Source organism: Bombyx mori, chromosome 11 (assembly GCF_030269925.1).
Source record: "Bombyx mori chromosome 11, ASM3026992v2".
Lineage (NCBI taxonomy): Eukaryota > Metazoa > Arthropoda > Insecta > Lepidoptera > Bombycidae > Bombyx > Bombyx mori.
The window spans coordinates 9,582,606-9,606,045 of record NC_085117.1 but is presented as its reverse complement, the minus strand read 5'-3'; the positions used below and the strand labels follow the sequence as shown (position 1 = coordinate 9,606,045).

The window sequence follows — 23,440 nt, the reverse complement described above, 5'->3', positions numbered from 1 at the left end:
CGCAAATTCTAAATGTGCACGTCGTTGAACTTTTAAAGATTCAAATTTTATGTTAATATTGACCAATTCAATTTATTGACGTTATTTATTTAAATTTAAATCTTGCAAGAATTTTTTGAGCTGACATAAGCCTGATTCAAAAAAGTTTTTAATTACTGTCAGACAGAATCATGGCCGACCTGATATTAAGTAGTTATTTGGAGCTCGTAGACTATATAACGCGGATGACGCTACCCGAATTATTGTGAAGTCAAATTAAAAATCTTGAATCCACAGAGGCTGCCCTCATCTTTCAGACAAAACATAGCATCTTTTTTTTTTAAATAAAGTTGTGTATTTCAAGTTTTCAAGGGGCCATGTGTGACCTCGTATTACGTTATTGCCATTAAATGTTTTTATTAGTCCCCAACATCATCAATTTACATGTTCTAGATATTCCGAACTGCGTGTCAACATTTTAATGTGTGAAATGTTTACCCAATTGCATATTCGAACAATCCAAGTAAATTGACATATTTTTTTTATACCATCGCTCTAATCATATTCTTAATATAGGTAATAAGTGTAATAGGTTCGTAACATAAAAAAGGAGATAACTCATTTAATTTTTTTATTATTATTATTTCTTCATGTCAATTAGATAGCAAGAAGCTAAAAGAAGGCACGTTTAACCTTAATAGCACCTATGTATTTCTTAATACTTTTTACTAATATTTTTATATTAATAGTACATACTTTACCTACCCATTATTATAGATAGGACAACATTTTGTAAAAAAACTTAGCAATCGTCCATCAATATAATAGGCAACAGCAAAATCATTAAAATAGGTTAATAACATTATATTTGATCGTTTCTTATATTTGATCATTATATTTGATTATCATTATATTTGATCGGCAATTTCAATTACTTGTACTTTATTAACACGATTAAATATCCCTTAAATCACGATAACATAAATAACATTGTACTTTGTAAGACTGAAAGGCAATGTACCCACGTCCGTACTATAAACTTTGTAAAAATGGTAAGTAAACTTAACTAGTAGATTTCATTTATTGTAGACCAATGACAAGAAGACTGTCTGGACACCGACGTGGTAAACAGTAATTGGTCAATTATTAAGTACTTTCCTTACACTTCGTTTGAAAAATTATATGTTGTAGACCTATGGAAACACCGTGCAACGTGGTGCATTTTAAAATTATTCTAAACTTTTAAACTCTTGCGGTTATCTGCATTACATACGCTATTATTTAACAGGTTTTTACACGATTATCACGTTTAATTTAAAATTTAGTAAGAAACAATGCATTCTCAAAATTTTCGGAAAAACTCAGCTCCAGTTCTAACTAGACTAAAAAGAGGGTACATAGTTTTGTCAGCTACTACCCGCAGTCTTTAGTTCACACGTGATAGCGGTGCTTGCCACGCGAAATATCGGGACTCGAATTCGTTAAAAATGAAAATTGTTGTAAGGTAAATCTTGTTTAATAATAGTGTACATAGCGATGTATCTACTCGTATATTAATGGAAATTTTGTATATAAAATGGTGAAAATTGGAACAAGAGCTGAGGGAGTTAATTCCAGCGCTTGATAGTAGTACTAGGAGTAATGACCTGTGGTAACGAGTTAGGTGAGAGCATTTTAATAATAGCATAGTGTTTTCCTCTTTTTTTTTTAATAATTAAAACTATTTTTGTCTCGCGTTTTTATTGTCCTTATTTCTGACGTTACGAATACTTTAAGAGTTCTTGTGGTCACAGACGATTGTCGGATACGGATTATAAGCTGTCAGACAATACGAGTATGCATCCCTCGCCTTCGCCAACTACTGCTATAGATACAGTTTTTTTTTCGTTACCTTTTTGCTGGTAGCGAGAGAGACGATTCCAGCTACACAAAGTATGTCATTTATTTTCGTGATCAATAATATTTTTTTCGAATTCGGAAATTCTTATCTGAATAGCTGGTGGAGGGTTGTATTGTGAGTCTGTACGGGTGAGTCCAATCGTCCTCCATATATCTGCCAGGATTAATGTAATGTGATTGCGTAAATCTTATTACTCAAACTACACAAACGGACTTTACGTCGTGGTGTCTTTAGGCCATAAACTCAGTTTATCACAAGACAGCTTGAGATATCCTTTGTCTATCTTAGCCAACAAGATTGTTAAAAACAAAGCCCAATAAATAATTCGGCACGATCGATTCTCAAACGAACCCTCAAGGGCACGACATAATATTAAAGACAGGTTAGTTCCAATCGACTTGGCCGCGAAAATAGCAATCCTTTGATGTAAGCCTCTCGAGAGTCAGTCGTTTTGAAGGAGACAAGTGCTATCGCGTTTGCGCTTGAAGGGTTGCCGGTCCTTGACACACACTCGGAAAAGGAACAATTGACATGTGAATGAAGAAATATGATGAGAGACCGTTTAACGTTTAACACACGTGTGGAAAGATCCCATTCACTGCTATGGATTTTCAAAATTTTTGATTGATCAAATGGGATAAGACCTCGGATATTTTGTTCCTCGGCTTTTTTCCTACCTATTCGCTGGTAGCCTAAGGGCCTATTCCAGAAACGTGCTGGGAATTTGGTAACAATGGTCCTGGAAAGAGCAGTACTTCGCAGAATCTACCACCGGATTGGAATCGCGGCCCACTGGGAAGATCCGACAAGGAATTCAATGGGTTAATTTTGCTGTTAAGGGTAGGCAACGTGAATGTGACGCGAGGTAGGAATCTCAGTTACATTCTACATTTACGGTTGTCCTAAATTACAAACATGAACAAACGAGTATGGCGGCAAAAAAAAAACTGACTGGGCGGTGGTTCCTATCCTTGCGGGTTCATAATACAACCCTACGACAATTAAAATAAAGTTTAGTTTTGTCTTCATTATCATCAGTCAGCATAGTCATACACTATACGGCCAAACATGTCTCTCGTATACTAAGCATTATTGTCATAATTTTCCCAGGCGTTTAATAAAAACTGTTGTGAAAATTTGTTCGAGTTCAAGGTATAAATAATAGTCTCGACCTCGTGCTACTTTACTTAGTGCATTACCACCCACAGCGATCTTATGACTTAGCCGGGTTTCTACCAGGATAATCAAGGCGACTTTACGTCTTAACGGGAATCCGTCGCGAGGGTCAATCGTTGCTATTATTGAAGAATTTAATTATATAAAATTCATATTATAATATCAATATACTCGAATAGAATACGAATTATTCTTCTTATTAATAAATTATTCTAATGAATTCGAAAATAAATCGAATAGAATAAACTCATTTTGTTGAAAAATAGTAAAATGAGTCGTCTATTATCAAAGGCGGCAATCTGTGCATTTGGACAACAAAATTTTATTGATATGTCAATACAGATTTATTTGAATATAATGGTCTCCTTCAAAGAATACGGTTCAAAACCTGCATTAAATAAAGGTTAATAGTTAACCTGTTATTTATCTAAGATGTCGTTCCGAAGAGTTTTGTGACTGCCGATGGAATACAAAGTCAATAATTCGTTTTTCTGATTTACCAATCATTGTCCAAAAGTCAGATTGCCGCCTTTGATAATAGTCGACTCAAATATAGATTTTCACAAAATTGGCTTTCGGAAATTTCGTAATTATAGAACGTCGAATAAGTTGTAATATTATTACTGTTCTAATTACGTGACAACCCTAAGCGAAATTGAGTTTTATTTAGTTATTGTTAACATATATGAATATAGGTACTAGAACCAGATGATGACCGTTTTTTTTTTGATAACGCCATCTTGTTGTGTCTTTAAAGCGGTTAGTTGCCCTAAATTAAGAAAAATAATATTATTATTCGCCAATAGATGTCGGGAAGAGTTGATTATTGAAAACACGAATAAAACAACATTTTCTGAAAATTAATCGTAGCTAGATCGATTTATCGCCCCCGAAATCCCCTATATACTAAATTTTATGAAAATCGTTGGAGCCGTTTCCGAGATTCAGATTATATACATATGTATATATTAATATACAAGAATTGCTCGTTTAAAGGTATAAGATTAACTTAGAGGATAGGTATGGGTATAGGACAAGTATCGCCTGCGTTAAAAAACAGAATTAAAAAAATACGAAATATTTTTCTTCTTCGAATAAGCCTTTTTTTTAAAGTTGGGGAATCCGTTTACGGTTACCCGGTCAACGGAGGTAACAGACCGGGTTATGTCGGACTCCGTCTTCGAATAAGCCTACGTTATTTTTCAATTTAAAAGTCAAATCCTTGAAAACAATCATTTCAATCCGTTGCTCCATTGCTGCGTGAAAGATACCAAGGAAAACATTTTATTTTTTATGATATTGCTTCTCATATTATGTTTTGAAAATTCTACAGCAGTTTGGTGAATAATGCTTAATTCAAATATGTAGATTTTGCAAACGCGTGGCGGATTCTTCTGTAAGTATATTTTAAATTATTCGCGTGTTTTGTTAGAATGAATATTCGCGTGCAGATCGACCTTCATACCCATGAAGCGTGGAATCTTTCAAAATTACACGAAAAGAAAAATGCTACAGTGCAATCGAAACTTCTCGTTCACTGCAGGTCACTTAAGAAATTAATGTAAGTAGTAAACGGTATTTTCTCCGGTTTTCGTGGGTCGTAGACATAATAAAAACTACTTTTACGGTTTAATCTCGTGTTTATTTTTCTAGCTACCCTCAAATTTTCTGTCTATCTATCTAACAAAATTTGACGGTAGTCACCAATCCGGGACCACGAATACTGAAAATATTTGAAACGTCGGGAAGAAAAGTCCCAAGATTAAATCGTAAAAGCGGATCGAATTATTAATCCAATACATATTTTGAAACTATATTTTAAAGACTAGTGTCGAACCACGCCTATATTAGAGAAGCATCGATCGATATCACGTCCCTGATCTGGAATCAACGATTATATTATTCCCATCTGCATGTTAACATTACAATATTATGTAGTCGTTTACTCGTCTATAAGTTTCAATAGCAATCTCAGCAAACAAGCTACAGCGCGTCTAGTGCAACTAAAACCCAATGCAACAAACTAATTAATTTTAAACTAACTACCATTAGTTAGCTAACATAACGAAATTCATAACAGAAAACAAATGCTATGATCAGATCACAAGGTTCACCCTTAACGTTCGCGTCCTCAAAACTCCATAATTTAATCAACAACTTGTTTCAAACTATAACGATGAAGCATTCGTTAGTTGGTATAACTTTTAAGGAAACAACGCTGCACATTTTAATTAGGAGATAACATCAATTAACCGCACACTTTCGCCCAAGACAGTTTAGTGCTGCGTGTAAATTTTGTTCACAGTGAATTCACTTATAACAAATCGTACGGTAGTATGTACATTTTTAATCCTAATAAAAAACGACATTTTCGCCTTTTAATACACACATAATGCAAGGAAACTGTAAAGTGATCAAAAATTCACAGTATACCCCCGACTGATCCACTCGCTTCGTATGGAAACTAGTTCGAAGCTCAACTTAACTGTTATGATGCCCTGGTATAACGTTTCGGAACTAACATGTAAGTATCGCGAGTCAACGTGGAAACTTTACCTGTACGGCACGAATAAACAATCTTGTTCCATAAGGCACTCTAAGACTTCACGTAATAATTTAGATGCCTGGGGGACTGTTCTTGTATTTGGAGTTGCGAAATTTCAAAAGCCTAAATTCTGTATTCCTGTTTGAATATCTTAACGTTTGGTCTACATGATGTTTTGAAATGTATAGGCCAATTTGCCAAATTGTTTGACATAGAATATCAAACAATAACATTTCTTTGTTGTGCATTATATTTATGGGCCTTTGAGCGATCATCGGAATCAATGAGCATCACAACGTGAATGCAGTCTAATATCTTGAGACATTAGGTCGCAATTGCATGGTTCCTACAAGGCTCTACAAAGCCTTTCTAATCCTTCCAACTTAAACGCATGATTGGTTCGCGGCAGACATGAGAATGACGATATTACCCACACATAAGAACCATTATAAGCACTATCACTAATTAATACGGTCGCAATATGCTGTGATACTCTGAGAACAGTCGTCTAATACAACACCGACGTGACACGATAAGTCACCACATAGCGAAGTCTCTAATCGAGCAACAGGTTGTCTAGATAAGTAGCTCCTCAATATTTTAAGGCGCCAATTGTATTCCCAAAATACGTAAACTTTAACTAACACTGTAATTTATTATTGATTTCTCCACTATTTAATGGATGTTATACATATAAACCTTCCACTTCAATCACTCTATCTATAAAAAAAAACGCATCAAAATCGGTTGCGTAGTTTTAAAGATTTAAGCATACATAGGGACAGATATAGGGACAGAGAAAGCGACTTTGTTTTATACTATGTAGTGATATATTAAACGGACTTTCGAATCTTGATCAAGTACATTATTAATCGCTAGAAAAAAAACCTATCTTTGAAGCTTTTACCCCGAATATCTCATTTATATAGCCTCTAAATTCTCTACTTGTACCAGAATGTGGTACCACCAGCAACATGATTTAAATTATTCATACTATCGACAAGACTAAGGTGTAGACTCCAGAATGCTGAGAAGTCTTGAGATCCATCACTCTATATGTACACATAATTTCAATAATTTATAACACTCTTTTATAAGTCACACGTATATCTACATGAAATTATATATTTGTACGTGTCATGACGTAACGATCGCTGCATATTATCGCGTATTTAATATCGTAGATGAAATCTTATAATTTCTATGCAAATTCTAGGAAATTCACTGTGCATTGAAATAGATGGAGGGTTTTCAAGCGGAAATACACGAACCGTAATTTGATTTAATTACTCCACAATATTGTATCCGGCAATAAAATGAACGACTTTCGAATATTCCTTATCGATTTATTGTTTTCGAACGTATTGCCGTTCGAGAACAATGTCACCTTCGTGTCAGGTATAAAAAAATGTAAGGCTGATACATAATAAAAAAAATCTATAGTATTAATTGATTGCGAAACGAAATTTTCAAGCACGCATTAGATGATTCCAAGATAATTAGCCATTTTAATGTAACGTGATACCGCAAAAGAATTTCGTAAGGTATTTTAACGATGTCAAACTCGTCGACTTTCAACGAACGAAATTCACAGCTATTAGATTCACGATATAATGTAATATAATAGCTTCGTTTAATATAAATACATTCGTACAAATCCAATCGTGTTTACCGAATTGAAACAAACAACTCAGCTACTCAAAATCAACAAGTTTGTGAAACTCATGGAATTGAATGAATTAATTTCTAACAAACGAAATTATGTACTACCCACAGACGAGTTACAAAAACTTTCGACCACGCTTCTGCATTGTTTTTTTTTATTGCTTAGATGTATGGACGAGCTCACAGTCTACATGGTGTTAAGTGGTTACTGGAGCCCATAGACATCTACAACGTAAATGCGCCATCCACCTTGAGATATAAGTTCGAAGGTCTCAAGTATAGTTACAACGCCTGTCCCACCCTTCAAACCGAAACGCATTACTGCTTCACGGCAGGAATAGGCAGGGTGATGGTGGTATCTAGCCGTGCGGACTCACAAGAGGTCCTACCACCCCTCTGCCCCAACTTGAAGTCCCCGCCCTCTCAGCGGGGGTGCTTTCTCTGATGCAAACGGATTAAAGATGAAATTGATGATGAATGATTGGTTCACGAAATAGTGACGTGGTTCCTATTCAGTCCTTGATCCTGTTAATACTGTCAACGCACTATTTCTACTACTCAAAACGCTGAAGATACATCCATACGATATAGAATGGGTGAAATATTAAAAGTCCTCATCAAATATCAAGGTGATTTCGGTTGGCAAATCGATAGTGGTCTATCGCGTCAATAGCATTGTGTAACCGATACGCGAGTTCGGTTCATGGTCGAGGTGCTGATCTAAAATAGACAAAAGGGCAAACCTATGAAATGTGGTGATTGAATAGTGTCAAATGGCTTTATTTCGATTTCAATACGTGATGTGACCGTATTGCTAATTTTGTTTGCATTGACATAATTATGTGTATAGTTTACGTTGAAGATTTTATGGTGGTCTGTATTGGTTTTAGTCCTAACGAGCATCAACTAATAATGAATGCAATAGTAAGTGTATGTGTTTAAAGCATAGGCGGACCCTAAGCAAGTCTGTGTAAGGATATTCCTGGGACAATTATTGGTTTCCTGTGCTAAATAAATACCTTAAATAATTTAGATTTAAAAAAAAACATGTTTTCTTAAACTGCTCTAGATATAACTATCTTTTATCTTTTTTGAGTAACACGAGGTTTACTGTAGTCGAAAAAAAAAATTGACTATAATCGGCTGAAATTAATGACCTTTTATTTTTATACTCCTGTGATTACGTCTAAGCTTTATAAGAGTGTAACATGAGAAATGTTTTACTCTTACCGACACGACATTGATTTGATCAGCAAAAACACGAAACGGCTGTAAGACTGCGGTACGGCACGGCATTCGCATCGTGATGTCTATGGGCACTGGTAGCTAATTAACAGCGGATGGGCTTTGCGCTCATCCACCCATCGATGCAATAAAGAGTAATACAAAACATACCTGTGGCTTCATTATTCGTGGCGGTCGCCTGCATTGGAGCCTTTTTCGGCGTGCTCGTGGTTCGTGTAGTGGGTTGAGCTCGAAGGCAAGGCGCTGTACATTCTGGTCCCGTCGAACGCTGTAAGAAACACTGTGGTTTTATAAAAATAATATTAGAGGATCTTACATGAAAGATCTAATTATTATTCAGATCATATTTATCGTGTAAATCAAAATAAAAAACCTAAAAAATTAACGTGTGTCGAATATTCGTTCCTAGTCCATTCACGCGAATGTGATGAAACCTGACACATTTGTTGTTGGCACTTCATGGATGATTTCTATCACAGGACCATGTATGTACGACTGATGGCGCGGGTGAATTTTCAATAAGCGGTTTTCACATTCAGGAAATTAGTAACAGCGTAATCACAATTCCACTAGCGTTTTCGTAAAAAAATATTTGCTTAGATGGGTGGACGAGCTCACAGCCCACCTGGTGTTAAGTGATTACTGGAGCCCATAGACATCCACAACGTAAATGCGCCACCCACCTTTATTTATATACATTTATCTGTCAAGCGCAATTAAAATTCTTTCAATAGTATAACAATGATACTTAACTCAGATTTTAAATTTCATTTGAAACTAGACTTAAGATTATGCTATGAAAACGGAAAATCAACTTTAATATTGAATTACTTTCATCTCATTTTCGTATGTCTCTTGTCGTATACATTGAACGACTCATGCGTTCATAATTGTCTGAACAACACCGTAACTACACAACACAAAGATATTACACCGATAGATCTTCTAAAACTTTTCAAGTAAATAGTTTTAGACAAAAACATTAAACAGAATACCGAGGCGTCAGAAAAAAAATTTGACAATAACACAATAAGAGTTTTATCGGGTTAATAAATTTTTAAAGCTATCATAAATTTATTTTATGCAATGTATTACGTTAATCTATCAATGTTGCCTTGTCTTCAAACATTTCTATTTCAACCTAAATATTTATTACTTGCGTTTCATATTATTTTATTCGTGAGTTCATTCACGTATCTCGATACATTTTAGATTTTCATTCGCAAGGGATCTTCGGTCCCGAACAGACATTCAGAGGTTGAGCACCCCATTTGAGGGTACCTTTCGGGGTGAATGTGATTCGAGAATTACGACGTCTACAAAAAGAAAAAGTTTTTAATACATTTTCCAAAACTATTGTCTACTTTTATAAAATTAAATAGTTTTAGAAAAATGTCTTATAAAATTTTATAAAATTGTAGACTGAATTCAACCATTAACGTAAAACTACTTTAATTAAACTGTAATAATGGTCATATTAAAATGGACTTTCTCATAGGCAGTCGAAAGCGATTCAATAATAGTCAGGTACACCATAATTATCTAGATAAAATAAAACGATAAGAAGTCTGCCACAATGGCGCGCATCACGCAGTAACTACCGGCTAATACATATAATATGATGTTCTTTTTTTTATTTTCTCCTACGTTTGTTTGGTCCTTATCAAGATAAAATGCTACATAATGACTTTACAAATGTAGTAGTACGAATGATTAATAATAATAAGTGCCCGCCACTTATTACTATTATTCATAGTCTGTTACTCTTGGCAGAGCAGTCGTGGTCATATGAATCCTTATTTATTAATAATAGTTTAATTGATCCTATCATTAATTATAAATATTAATAAAAGGATAAATTAAATAGTTGGCCGTTTTGTAGGTAATTAATTTTCAAATATCATACTAGACTAAATATAATAATGATAGAATTGAACCTTTTTTGTAATAATTAGGTTGTGTACATGGTTGCAAATTATTCCGTAGAAATCTTTAAACGTATAGAGTGTTTCAAAGTTTAATTTTAACCGTATTGTGTTATTTGATAATAAGGGACATACATAATATATATTTTGTTTTCGATAGGTTAGATAACATTGTAAGGATTACTCCGGGAACCATTATCGTTTTTTTGTAAAAACTCTAAAGCTGCTTATTTAGGATTCAAGAAAATAACTAACGAGTCACATTGCAGCGTCAGCTGGGAATGAATTTCAACAAAATTAACTTGAATTTATTTAACAATTCATAAACATTCAAATGAAGATTTTGTTGAGGACATTTACTGAGTTGCCTTCCTCGCAATTCATTTAATAACAGTTTAGACTAATCCGCTAATTTAGTGTAAATCTATGGCTCGAAATATCAGCTTAATCTATCGCAAAACAAATATATTACTGGTGGTAGGACCTCTTGTCCGCGCGGGTAGGTACCACCACCCCGCCTGTTTCTGCCGTGAAGCAGTAATGCGTATCGGTTCGAGGGGTGGGGAAGCCGTTATAACTACACTTGAGACCTTAGAACTTATATCTCAAGATGGGTGGCGCATTTACGTTGTAGATGTCTATGGGCTCCAGTAACCACTTAACACCAGGTGGGCTGTGAGCTCGTCCACCCATCTACGCAATAAAAAAAAATCATATAAAATCTTCACGGATTGTGTTATATTACTTTCAGCAGTAAGCGTGTGCGTACCGTTTATTTGTAATGATAACGGGCAACGGTTGATAATGAAAATGCTTCGATAGTCAACTAATACTTTGTTAATTTAATGAAAAACTAATATAGCAAATATTTTAGAGTCAACATACTATAGTACGGAATTTATAGCGTTCGAAATATTACAAATTGACTAATTTTGTAGGCTGTAGGACGTGTTTAGCGTTCGCACGGGTAAGCACCACTGTTTTGTAATTAATTAATCAGTTACACAATATAATTCGATCTCATGTCCCAAGATAAGGATGAATTCCGGTAACCGTACAACACCAGATGGACCATGAGGATAATGTTTACGCAACATGACAACGTTTTGTATTTATTTTGAACATGGGCCCTTGTTTACCCTATACGAAATTTAATATGCGTTTTGTGTTTTTGGACCACAAAAGAACACTCATTCATTCTCTATGTTTCATTTGATACAATGACATACATTTGATTCAATACTAGAGGATGACCGAGCTTTGCTCGGTATTATTATATTTTTTTTATAATTTTTGTTTTTTAGAAAATATATTTAAATACGAATTACATATTGATATTATATTATATTATTTGTTATTTTCTTTCAATAAAAAAAAAGTTTATGTTTAAGTTGATTATCGATTATTGAAATCACGAATAAAACAACATTTTCTGAAAATAAATCGTAGCTAAATCGATTTATCGTCCCCGAAATCCCCTGTATACTAAATTGTATGAAAATCGTTGAAGCCGTTTCCGAGATTCAGATTATATATTTATATACAAGAATTGCTCGTTTAATGATATAAGATAAGATAAATAAAAACATTGTTTTGTCATCTAAAAGCGTAAAACGTTTTAAAACATGCGAACGGATCCGACCTCATTAGCACGAGGCAGTGGACATGCGGTAGGTTAGTCGCGTGCACGGCACAGGTCATTCCGCCCTTGAAACCGGAACCAGTATCGCGAACGTACAACGGATACAGACAAGACATTACCATAAAGAACTATTAACGTGATTAAAAAACAAATTGCATAGCGTCTATCCTCACAGCCGGTTACGATGCAATCATCGCCTGTGCTTTGTCAAAAACAGATTTAGCAGACTTCCAGCCCGCACGTATTCGTGGATAAACTTATAATTAGGTACATCCATATGATGTTTTCGAAGCCCAATAAAACAGTTAAGTGTGTTTTGTTTTTCGCAATAAAAATTAATCTAGCCTGTGTAACTCAAAAGTCTGAAGGAACAACATGGTACTATGAATTGAAACCCTTAAAAAAATATTGAGTGTACTAAGGTGGGTACTACGATACTATAGACGAATACATCTGCAGCGAAGCATTTTTGCGTTCCGATTATTTGTAGCACAGTATTAAGGTCACTAAATTATATGGACTCTGTAACCATTTCAATCCATCTTTTTTTTATTGCACTTGTAGGCAGACGAGCATACGGTCCACCTGATGGTGAGTGGTTACCGTCGCCCATGGACTTCAGCAATGCCAGGGGCAGAGCCAAGCCGCTGCCTACTGCAAATCTTACCTTAGATGTACCGGCCACCACGATACCACTAAGCCATAAGCGATACAATACAAGACGTCAGAACTACTTACTATTTTATGTGCATATTTAATGTTTATAAATTCAGAAAGTTAAAACCGAAGTATTTGTAGAGATTTGTTTAAAAAACAATCCATCAATGTTTGACTGTAAAAGATTTAGATTTTGTTTTATTTCTTCAATAAACTCACCGTTTTTATCTTGTATTCTTTGAAGTAAACCCGCATCGTGTGATATGTACTCGCGCAGCTCTATGACGTCACACATAAAACTTGGAATACTAGAACACAACGATCGCGTCAATATGATTGATAACTGAAAGTTCGTCCCTTAAGAAACTAATTCCAGTACGCGAGAGCGATGAGAACACTTCAAATAACTTTCCTAGAACCTTGTGAATAGCGTCGTTTTAGTAAAAATTCTATTTTATTAATAACTGTACTCAAACTTCACTCATCAAATTCAAATTGTTGGTAATCAGAAAAACAAGTTAAACTTCACAGTGAAAGGATTTAAAGTCTAAATTCATTTAAGTTTGATGTCCGACATTCAATTGTTGTAAAAATAATGAACAATATTGGCTCGACTATTCAAAATTTAATAATAGCCATTTGGTTTATAAGAAAAGCTTTAGTTCTAGATAAAATGACATTATTACAAGCGAATTGCACATACATATATTACGTAAATATTAGCCGGGAACCACAAACAGTAACGTAGCCTTCGTTAAAGAGATAGAATGTCCGATCTAGGTAACCTAACCGGCCTTCCTACGCGATACGAATTTGTCATACCAAACCGCAGACCGAACTAAGCCGTATAAACATTATAGGTACATAAATTATTTTCTGGTAAGCCAACAAAGACAGCCATCGAAAAATTTAATACCTTTCTTAATTCTAACTACATAAAGAAGAAGGAAAGTCAACAGGCATTGCAGTATTAAACAAAATATGCACAGGGAAATGAAATGAATAAAGAAATAACCATCATACACAAAATTTCCTTATGTATTATTTTAATTTCGACCACACATAATACTCGTTTATGTATAACTATTTAATTTTTACTCGCGTCAAAAGGCAGGCTGAGCTAGGGTCGAAGTTGCAAGTCAAATAGTAAGCTATTTACTGGTAAGCAAATAGATATTCTAACAAATAAGAATAAGGTAGCCTTATCATATAAGAATATTTTTGGAAATGGACAAACACAAATAAGAGTATATTATAATTTTTTTTATAGAAAAAAGAAAATGTTTAATCGCGATTTAAAACGATAATAAGCTTCTCTAGATCATGAGCTCAGATGATGCTAGGAACCGCATGTTACACTTGTAAGGATATTGAACTGTAGACATTTCCGTCTAAAAACGTCTAGATTAATAGAAAGAAAAAAAAACACCATATTACTATTGGTGAATTCAAATTATATTAAGATTTACTCTAAATAGAAATGGTAATTACCGAACGCTAATGTCTATCGACTGAAATGTATAAAATGACGAAAACCAAAGACTAATTCAAATTACACAAAAACATTATTATGTATGAAGCAACAAAAATAGCTTAACTCAGTACGAGACTGCGTTTTTATAACGTTTCGCGTTCCATTTATTTAATTGCTCATGAAATATGATACTTCGAAAACATAATATAGAATCGTTGTTACTCAATGAGTTTCAGCTTTTGTGTTGGTATTTATTTACGAAATATTTGTTTTACTTTGGTTTTATTTAGGGGTGTCCGTCGCAAAGGTCTAGCTTACGAAATATTTGTTTTACTTTGGTTTTATTTAGGGCTGTCCGTCGCAAAGGTCTAGCTTACGAAATATTTGTTTTACTTTGGTTTTATTTAGGGGTGTCCGTCGCAAAGGTCTAGCTTACGAAATATTTGTTTTACTTTGGTTTTATTTAGGGCTGTCCGTCGCAAAGGTCTAGCTTACGAAATATTTGTTTACTTTGGTTTTATTTAGGGCTGTCCGTCGCAAAGGTCTAGCTTACGAAATATTTGTTTTACTTTGGTTTTATTTAGGGGTGTCCGTCGCAAAGGTCTAGCTTACGAAATGTTTGTTTTACTTTGGTTTTATTTAGGGATGTCCGTCGCAAAGGTCTAGTCTAGCTTGCTTGAGGTCCCGCAGTACCAATTCAAAATGATTATGAGAATCAGTGAGGACTTATCACGACCCCCTTTGTATACAGTTTTAAATATATCTCCAGTTACTTTTTTCCTATCTGATCGCTGGTAGCTGGTTTATGGTAGACAGTGGCATTGCTGACATTCATGAGCGACGATAACCACTTACCATCGGCTGGGCCGTATGCTCGTCTGCCTACAAAGGCAATAAAAGCTTCGAGGGACTGTTACAGTTTCGCCGGTTTGGAAGGCAAGCTCATAGGCTCAGCCTGAGAGAGCTTGCTATCACCTACCCCAGCAAGAGCAGTGCTTCGCCGAATGTACTACTGAGTTCAACGAATATATCTGTTCTGTCAGATTGACAGCCAAATCTGGACCTGGAGTTAAATGACATAGGCAATCATTATTTTCAATCTCCAATGAGATAATTGGTATATTAAATCTTGTTGATAAATTATTTTTAGCATATAACTAAAACTAATCAAGCCAAGGTAAACTCAAATTCTAAATTTAACCTGAATGAAATATCTCGTAAGCGGCAGTAAATTTGAACAAAAATATTCGAATTTCGAAATAAAAATATTATTTAATCAGCCCATAGAACTTATAAAACATCTCGCCATTTTAAAGCCTGAAAATTAAAAGTTTAAATTTCACTATATTGAAATTGATGACTTGATTAAAAAAATTTACTCGTGTATTTTACGATGCGGATTTATTATATTTATTCAAAGTAAGCTTTTTTTAATTAATTAGCGTTTCAAATTTATTGAACGAAATTTAAACGATATTCTCGTTGAGAAGTAGTTTTTTTAAATCTTTATACGACTAAACCTGAAAGCGATGTAATAATATATCTTATACCTTTAAACGAGCAATTCTTGTATATTAATTAATATATACATAATCTGAATCTCGGAAATGGCTCCAACGGTTTTCATAAAATTTAGTCTACAGGGGATTTCGGGGGCGATAAATCAATCTAGCTACGATTTATTTTCAGAAAATGATGTTTTGTTCGTGTTTTCAATAATCAACTCTTCCCGCCATCTATTGGCGAATAATAATACTATTTTTCTTAATTGAGGGCAACTAACCGCTTTAAAGACACAATAAGATGGCGTTATCAAAAAAAAACCGAGCAATGCTCGGTCATCATCTAGTTTTTTTAATACGAGGATTCACTTAATAGTTATCGGAAGCTAATGATTTTGTAACGATTACAGTCCAATATATTATTATTATTATTAGATTCGTTTATTTCAGATAATATTAATCCATATTAATGTTAGTAACAGTGAGTACCAACACCCCGCCTATTTCTGCCGTGAAGCAGTAACGCGTTTTGGTTTGAAGGGTGAGGCAGCCGTTGTAACTATAATTGAGACGTTAGAATTTATATCTTAAGGTGGGTGGCGCATTTACGTGGTAGATGTCTATGGGCTCCAGTAACCACTTAACACCATGTGGGCTGTGAGCTCGTCCACCCATTAAAGCAATAAAAAAAAATTAATTTATATAAACACGAAAACTGTAAACTGCTCAACGCCTCAAAAATTTTAGATTGTAAAAGAATTAAATTTCTAATATTTAAAAATTTAAATTTATGTCTTTTTATTACGGCATACGTCCCCTTGAAGAAAAAGTAGCGACTTTCGCTCGTGGACATTAGCAATGGCAAGGGCAAAGGAAAAACCTTGTGTTAGCAGATAAGCCGACATGAAACAACAACAAAATTTTATTTATAATCTTCTACGTTACATCGTTACGTTTATTAATAAGAAACTAAGTGTAAGTGATCATGTACCTACGACTCTCAAAAACAATTCTCAACAGGGATTCTTACGACATGTCTAATTTGTCCAGCTGACAATTTGATGTGCGTCCAATCGAATCATATTTTTTTCGGTACGTTTAACGAACTTATTTAGTTGAGATTGATATTAATTGACATTTAAAGACACTAATCAGACCCCTAGTGGTTTGACATTATGATGACACAAACATTTTTGACACTTTCGATTTCATTATCGACATTGATAAGAAGTTTAATGTAGACTTTTTGTGCTCACTTTTAATATATATAACATATTCACTACCAGCATGTATGAGCTCACAGTTTATTTAGTGATATGTGCAGTCATCCATCTTGAGATATCTGTGCGAAGTCTACATAGTTTTTTTTACTCTCAAATCCTTAAATCAGGTACGAAGTTGGTACCTCTCTTTTCACCATTCACTAAAAACACCTATTAAATGGCTCAGGTACTTAGCTCGGGTATATTTGAGGTTTTTATGTTCTACCAAAACTATTACAGACATTATTAGATAGATTTATTTGGTAAATAATGAATGTCAAACAAAATTGATATATTTTTATGTTTTTGTTTTTTAAATGGCTTCTGTTTGTTGGACCTAAAGGCGAAGACTTATCCTCTTATTAGCATATTTATTAGGAGATCATAGTCATAGATGGTTCTATTTAAGTAACCAACTTTGTCAATATAACGCGACACTGTATTCGATGACTATTTCCGGAACCCGTATTTGTATGTTTTTACAATGTCACATTTGCTATGCAATGATAAGCTAAGCCGGAACACAAAGTTCAGGGTTTAATGCCGATAGCCGTCGATGAGTTAATAAAGTAATATCAAACAAATTGTGTTCGATAAATGTTTTATCTGGAGATAGGTATTTTGTTTTAAAACGTTTTTCCTTTACGCAAATTTAAAACCGATAAACTAAATAAAAAAACAGTACAAATACTCAACAGTAAACAAAAAAAGGTCTATATTTATTTAAAACAACTACAATTACGGTTTGGTCTCGCATTCATTATTTTTACATTATTTATTTCCGACATTTCGAATATTTTACAGTTTACGTAGGCGACGTCCGTAAGCCTTAAAAGCAATTGCAATTATGTCTAGGACTCTTTAATTAATGTTGTTCCACAATATTTAACACAAAACTTTCGGACAAATATCATATTACATTTCACGCGAAAAACGAAACACGTATAAGCCATGTTTTAAAAAAAAAACCATTATATTTAACATCCAAAAAATAGAAGCAACTGAACTTTCACAATTTTACATCGCTCCTTTTCGCATAAACACATCCCAGTAACCGCCCCGTCACTAAGAACCCTTAAATTTTATTAACATTACCGCAACGAATTAAATTAGCGCTATATTCGATTTCAAATCGCCAATAGCGATCGCGGTGCGTTTAAGCGTACGCAATGTTTGTTTGCAACTAACCGTCCGAGATCTTTAGACGTACACGTCTTTCACTTTATTAGGCTCTAGCATGATACGTTGAAGCCTCGTTGTTTTTGACACGAAACTCTTTTGTTGTAAATTATTTACGAGTGAAGCGTTTATTTTTGTAGTTCACCAGACAATATTACGGCCACGAGAACGGGTTTTGATTTTAAGTAACTATCTGATTTTCTTATCACAGTTCCTGGATTGCTTATTGTATGACGTCGTTCGAAGCTTGTTAAGCTTAATATTGCATTTGGCCACAAAAAGCGAAATTAATGTTATTACAAAAAACGAATCGATCCAAAATAATTATTCTCATACAGAGTTTTATATAGTTTATAGAAAATTAAAATGAGTCCAAAATATGTTTTTTTTTTTTTAAAAAAAGAGAGGTTACCTAGTAAGCATAAAACAGAAATGTCGACGAATAAGGACGTGTTAGGAACGTTCAAAAATAATATATCTAGATTAAGAAACGTGACATCACATCATAATAGTAGTTTTCATTATATTTATAGGTATTTAGGTTACACTTATTACTAATTATAAGTGATTGTTTTTTTTCATTCCTAACATCTTTATTTACACTTGAAAAAGCTAATTTATGTGTACCATGACATCACGCTTCGTTTTGAATATTGAAAATCACAAACAACTGTTTAGAATATACACAATGGCTTGTTTCAAATTAAGAATTCATCTCATTATTATTAGATTATGATTCTTTGTTCGTACATCATATACGTAAATAGCAATGATTCAAATTTTAAAAATTTAAAAATAACACAAAAAGACGAGTTACTGATCTCAGATTTTATATTACACCAGTGATATTCGTCAGAATGAACTGCTTTAGCTAGTCGGAGAGTTATAAGAAAAAAAAACATTACTATTGTTATTATTGTCTGTCTCAATAGTCAGGTATCACGTTTTTTTTAATATTGTTATTTTTCTTGAACTCATTCTTTCAATTAACATACAAACTACTGTTTCCTGTGGAAAAAAATAGCGTTCAGGTCAACTGTGGCGTTGTTCTAAAAAAAAGATGTGTGGTGTTGTGGGATACCGGATAGGAACGAAGTTCCTTATTATAAAAATATTAATTTTAAGTTCTATTCGAGGTAGAAGAAAATAATTATTCGGGTATACATTTTTTGTTATGATTTTTGATTGATAAATATTAAAAAAAACTACCTTACAAAGTTATCAACTTTATTTTATTCACAATGATTTATAAAAAATATATAATAAAAATATGTCATTTTTTGTACGTTATTACAAAGTTACGTCGTACACTGTGCATTAACTAATAAAAATCTTACGTTACGGACGTTTTTTCCCGGGTACCCCTCCGCATGGTCCCATAAGGAATTTCGTTCCAAAATGAAGTGAAGGATGTTAAGAAACTTCTATTTTTAACAAATCTATCAATATTCCATTGTTCAGAAATCCAAGGAGGTTGTATTAAGTTCTTATACACTTATACGAGATTTGAGTGTACTTGATGGTGCTTCGAATGTTTTCAACAACTATAACACCCAGAAATAGCTAGCTAATAGCTAATAGTTGTATTCATGTAATACACGTCAAATTAATATCAGCTGAATTTATATTTTGAAAATAATATGTGCCTTTTTCTTACGCACGGCCAAGTCGAGTAAGGAAAAGGAAAAGGCCTGCAGTAATTCAATGACATTGCACATAAATAAGTACAAAAGCGAACTTTGCTCATTCGGTGGCTTGTACGCTCGTAACTATACCAATATTACTTACTCCGTTTTGAAAGGTAAAAGTAAAAGCGGTTATTACAAACGCTAATTCGGTACGAAGTTACGTTAAACGTTACCTCATGCTGATATATAGTGAAATTGTTTTTAATAGTTACATTAATAAAATTATTTTTGATTATATACATACATAAAACGCCTACTTAGAAATCACGAGTGTTTCGTGATTTACATTTAATGACAGTAATACAATAATTTAATCGTAACTTTTAACAAAATTGAATTAAACAAAATAATTATTGCCTGTTATATTAACATATTACGTATATATTGGTCGACTAGGCGTTACACAAAATTCCCAAATACTTCTAAACTATTTATCCTGTTTGGGCAAATATCATATCAATTCCATTGGTAGGTGTTAACGTCGCCCCGTTTTATAAGGTACACATCTAATTGTGGCGATTTATTTTAGATATCACTCGGCACCGGAAAGGAATACGACTATGCTGCTCTTTTTTTAATTTATTGCTTAGATGGGTGAACGAGCTTACAGTCCACCTGGTGTTAAGTGGTTACTGGAGCCCATAGACATCTACAACGTAAACACGCCACCCACCTTGAGATATAAGTTCTAAGGTCTCAAGTATAGTTAGAACGGCTGCCCCACCCTTCACACCTAAACGCATTACTTTTTCACGGCAGAAATAGGCAGGGTGCGGACTCGTACTTACCCGTGCGGACTCACAAGAGGTCCTACCGGCAGTCTAAATTTAGCTTTCAATTTTTATATTAATTAAACACGTACTTAATTTATATTCACGAATAACTTCTACGATGAAAGAATAACATTGTGTAATTAAAACAGAATATGCACGAAAACAGTTCCAGCTTGAAGAGTAAACAGGAAATCCGCAAACTACTCTACTCATCTCCGGCAACAAAATACGTACTTCGCTAAATTCGTAAATTTTGTTTGTAATTGTGATTAGTATTCGAGAATATATTAACATTATTTTTGAAGTAGATATTTTGTTTCGTCCAAAAAAGTACATAAGACTAGAATATTCCATCGGCCTCATTTCACAAATCTCAATAAACATATTTCCTTTAGTAGGAACAGAAATACGAATATTGAAAACGAAAAAGACAATTTGTCCGCGCTCATAAGGTTATTGATCATTGAATAGAGTCATAAATATAGATTCGATATGCAACATAAATCCGACGAACAGAACGGTCTTCAAAATGCCACTCATGCGAATAACGAACGCTTCAATCACGCGATTATATTTTTTTAAGAGCGCGGAGGTGTATGAATTATTAAAATATTTGTCGTGACAGTTTTTAACGATAAACGGTTCCTTTAATTTCACTGTTTTACAATTCATTGAAATATGCATTAGCATAGACGAATGCCCATTCTAACCGGCGCCATCTAGGCGGGCTTCGGATAGCCTGCCGACCGAGAGGGGTGGTGGTCCGGCGTCCGGAGGGGGGCACTAAATTCTTAACTTTCCCCCCTTTGCCTTTTCTTGAGTTCTGACTCATGCGAGGTTCGGACGTTGGTTGTTGAGCGACAGAACGTTTTAGTCGGTTCGACTCCGACATGCCCCACCTGCCATCTCCAGTGGAGGGCGGAAGTCCGGCGATTTCCTCCAGACAAAAAAAAGCATAGACGACTAGGTTTGCAGTTGACACAACCCTCATGGCGGAACCGTTGCAAGATCTACAGATCTTGAGCGGCTCAGCGAATCGGACTGCGGATGAATGAAATGGATCAACTTGAAAACTTCAGTAATATTAAATTAGTAGAGGTCCTATCGTCCTAAAAGGCTGCCCAGTTAAAGTTTTTCAGGAATACGTGTGGCCAGCAACAATTGGATGAGGAATGCGCAGACCGGGTTCAGTGGCGTAAATTAGGAGAAACCCCCAGCAGAGGGGGAGAGATCGTGGGCTGATATATACAAATCGAACGAGTTGACTGCGTAACTAGATGATGTTCCCACAATTTTGTCACATATAAATTTACCAAGGTTGAAAAGTACTTTAAGTTGTGCGACGGCCAAGCTGTTCTCCTATTGTTGCTGATGTTTGCGAACGGGAGAAAAAACAACTACGTGAACCGCAAGCATGTATATTCTTCGAATGCAGTAAATAAGAAAACTATATCAACATATTTAACAAATTATTTAGACGTCAAACATTAAAATAGGGTTCATTGACATCACTGAACTTTGCGAATGTCTTCATCGATCATCCAGACGTACACAGTCTACTCACGTTCACGATGCTTCAAAAGGATTAGGGTAGATGGTTATTAGAGAAAACGCAACGCTTTTAGTACTAGCAGTGCCCATCGAGAGTCGCAGTGCAAATATGTCAATCTTATTTATTTAAACATATCTAATTGACGAGTTCAAAAAGATAATAGAGTGAAGGAAGAACTGATTGTACCGGCTTGATTGTACCTCTAGCACCGCTGGTATCCGTGACTACTTATTGTCAGAAGAGCCGTACGCTCGTCTACGTATAAATGGTGTTGTGAATGCTCTCGGTTAGACATCACTATCGTGCCTATTTCTACCCTGAAGAAGTTACCCGTTCTAGTTACATAATATACATACAATTGTTGCTTAAAACCCAAGTGGGTGGCTATATTTGCTGTACGAAGCGATATTAATAAAGTAATTTAAGAAAATCAAATTTACGAACTAAACTTCTTGAGTATTTTACAAAGAAACTCAACACATGTATGATTTGTATGAAAAAGTTACATTCACGACGAACATGACCAAATACGAAGACCTCGCAATCGGGAGACGAGGTTAACTGCATGTCAAATATGCTCCTGTGGCATTACGACACAATCAATATTGTGGGTGCCACCAAAGTTGGTGGTTCAAGACCATTTTAGTAAGACACCCGGTCGTTAAGCAAAAACCGATTTTTTTATATTAACAAAACGCACATCTTTGAATTTTCGATGAACGAAAATCGAAAATGATCGTGTCCAACTAGCGTCGCGTAGCCGATTAAGGCGTACGTATGCCTTACACATACGCCGTACATTGACAATCAAGGTTGACAATATTAATGAAAAGCATTCCAATTGTTCACGAAAATATTTACGTAAGTAATTCATTGTCTTATACCTTTAAACGAGCAATTCTTGTATATTACTATATATATAATCTGAATCTCGGAAACGGCTCCAACGATTTTCATAAAATTTCGTATACGGGGGATTTCGGGGGCGATAAATCGATCTAGTTACGATTTATTTTCAGAAACTGTTGTTTTACTCGTGTTTTCAATAATCAACTCTTCCCGACATCTATTGGCGAATAATAATACTATTTTTCTTAATTGAGGGCAACTAACCAAGACGGCGTTATCAAAAAAAAAAAAAAACTGAGCAAAGCTCGGTCATCATCTAGTTGTAATTAAGAGACGTATTATTATAATCGATGGTTGTAAAAAATTATCTGAGCTCACTCGAGGCAATTCGAATGCAATCATCAGGAGCGCAACACGCGGCTTATTA

General features: G+C 34.5%; 1 protein-coding gene across 13 annotated transcripts in view; it reads right to left on the bottom strand.

Moving 5' to 3' along the window:
- Window positions 1-23,440, bottom strand: part of LOC101741882 (supervillin) — a 211,992-nt gene that overhangs the window by 157,044 nt on the left and 31,508 nt on the right. For 8 of the 13 annotated variants that reach the window (XM_062671091.1, XM_062671092.1, XM_062671095.1 and 5 more), the window contains exon 4: window positions 8,661-8,778. In XM_062671091.1, the coding sequence (XP_062527075.1) occupies window positions 8,661-8,778 (118 nt within the window). Of the gene's footprint in view, window positions 1-8,660; window positions 8,779-12,953; window positions 13,210-18,067; window positions 18,180-23,440 lie in introns of those variants that run through there. The other 5 variants (XM_062671099.1, XM_062671100.1, XM_062671101.1 and 2 more) reach the window with 5 other exon arrangements.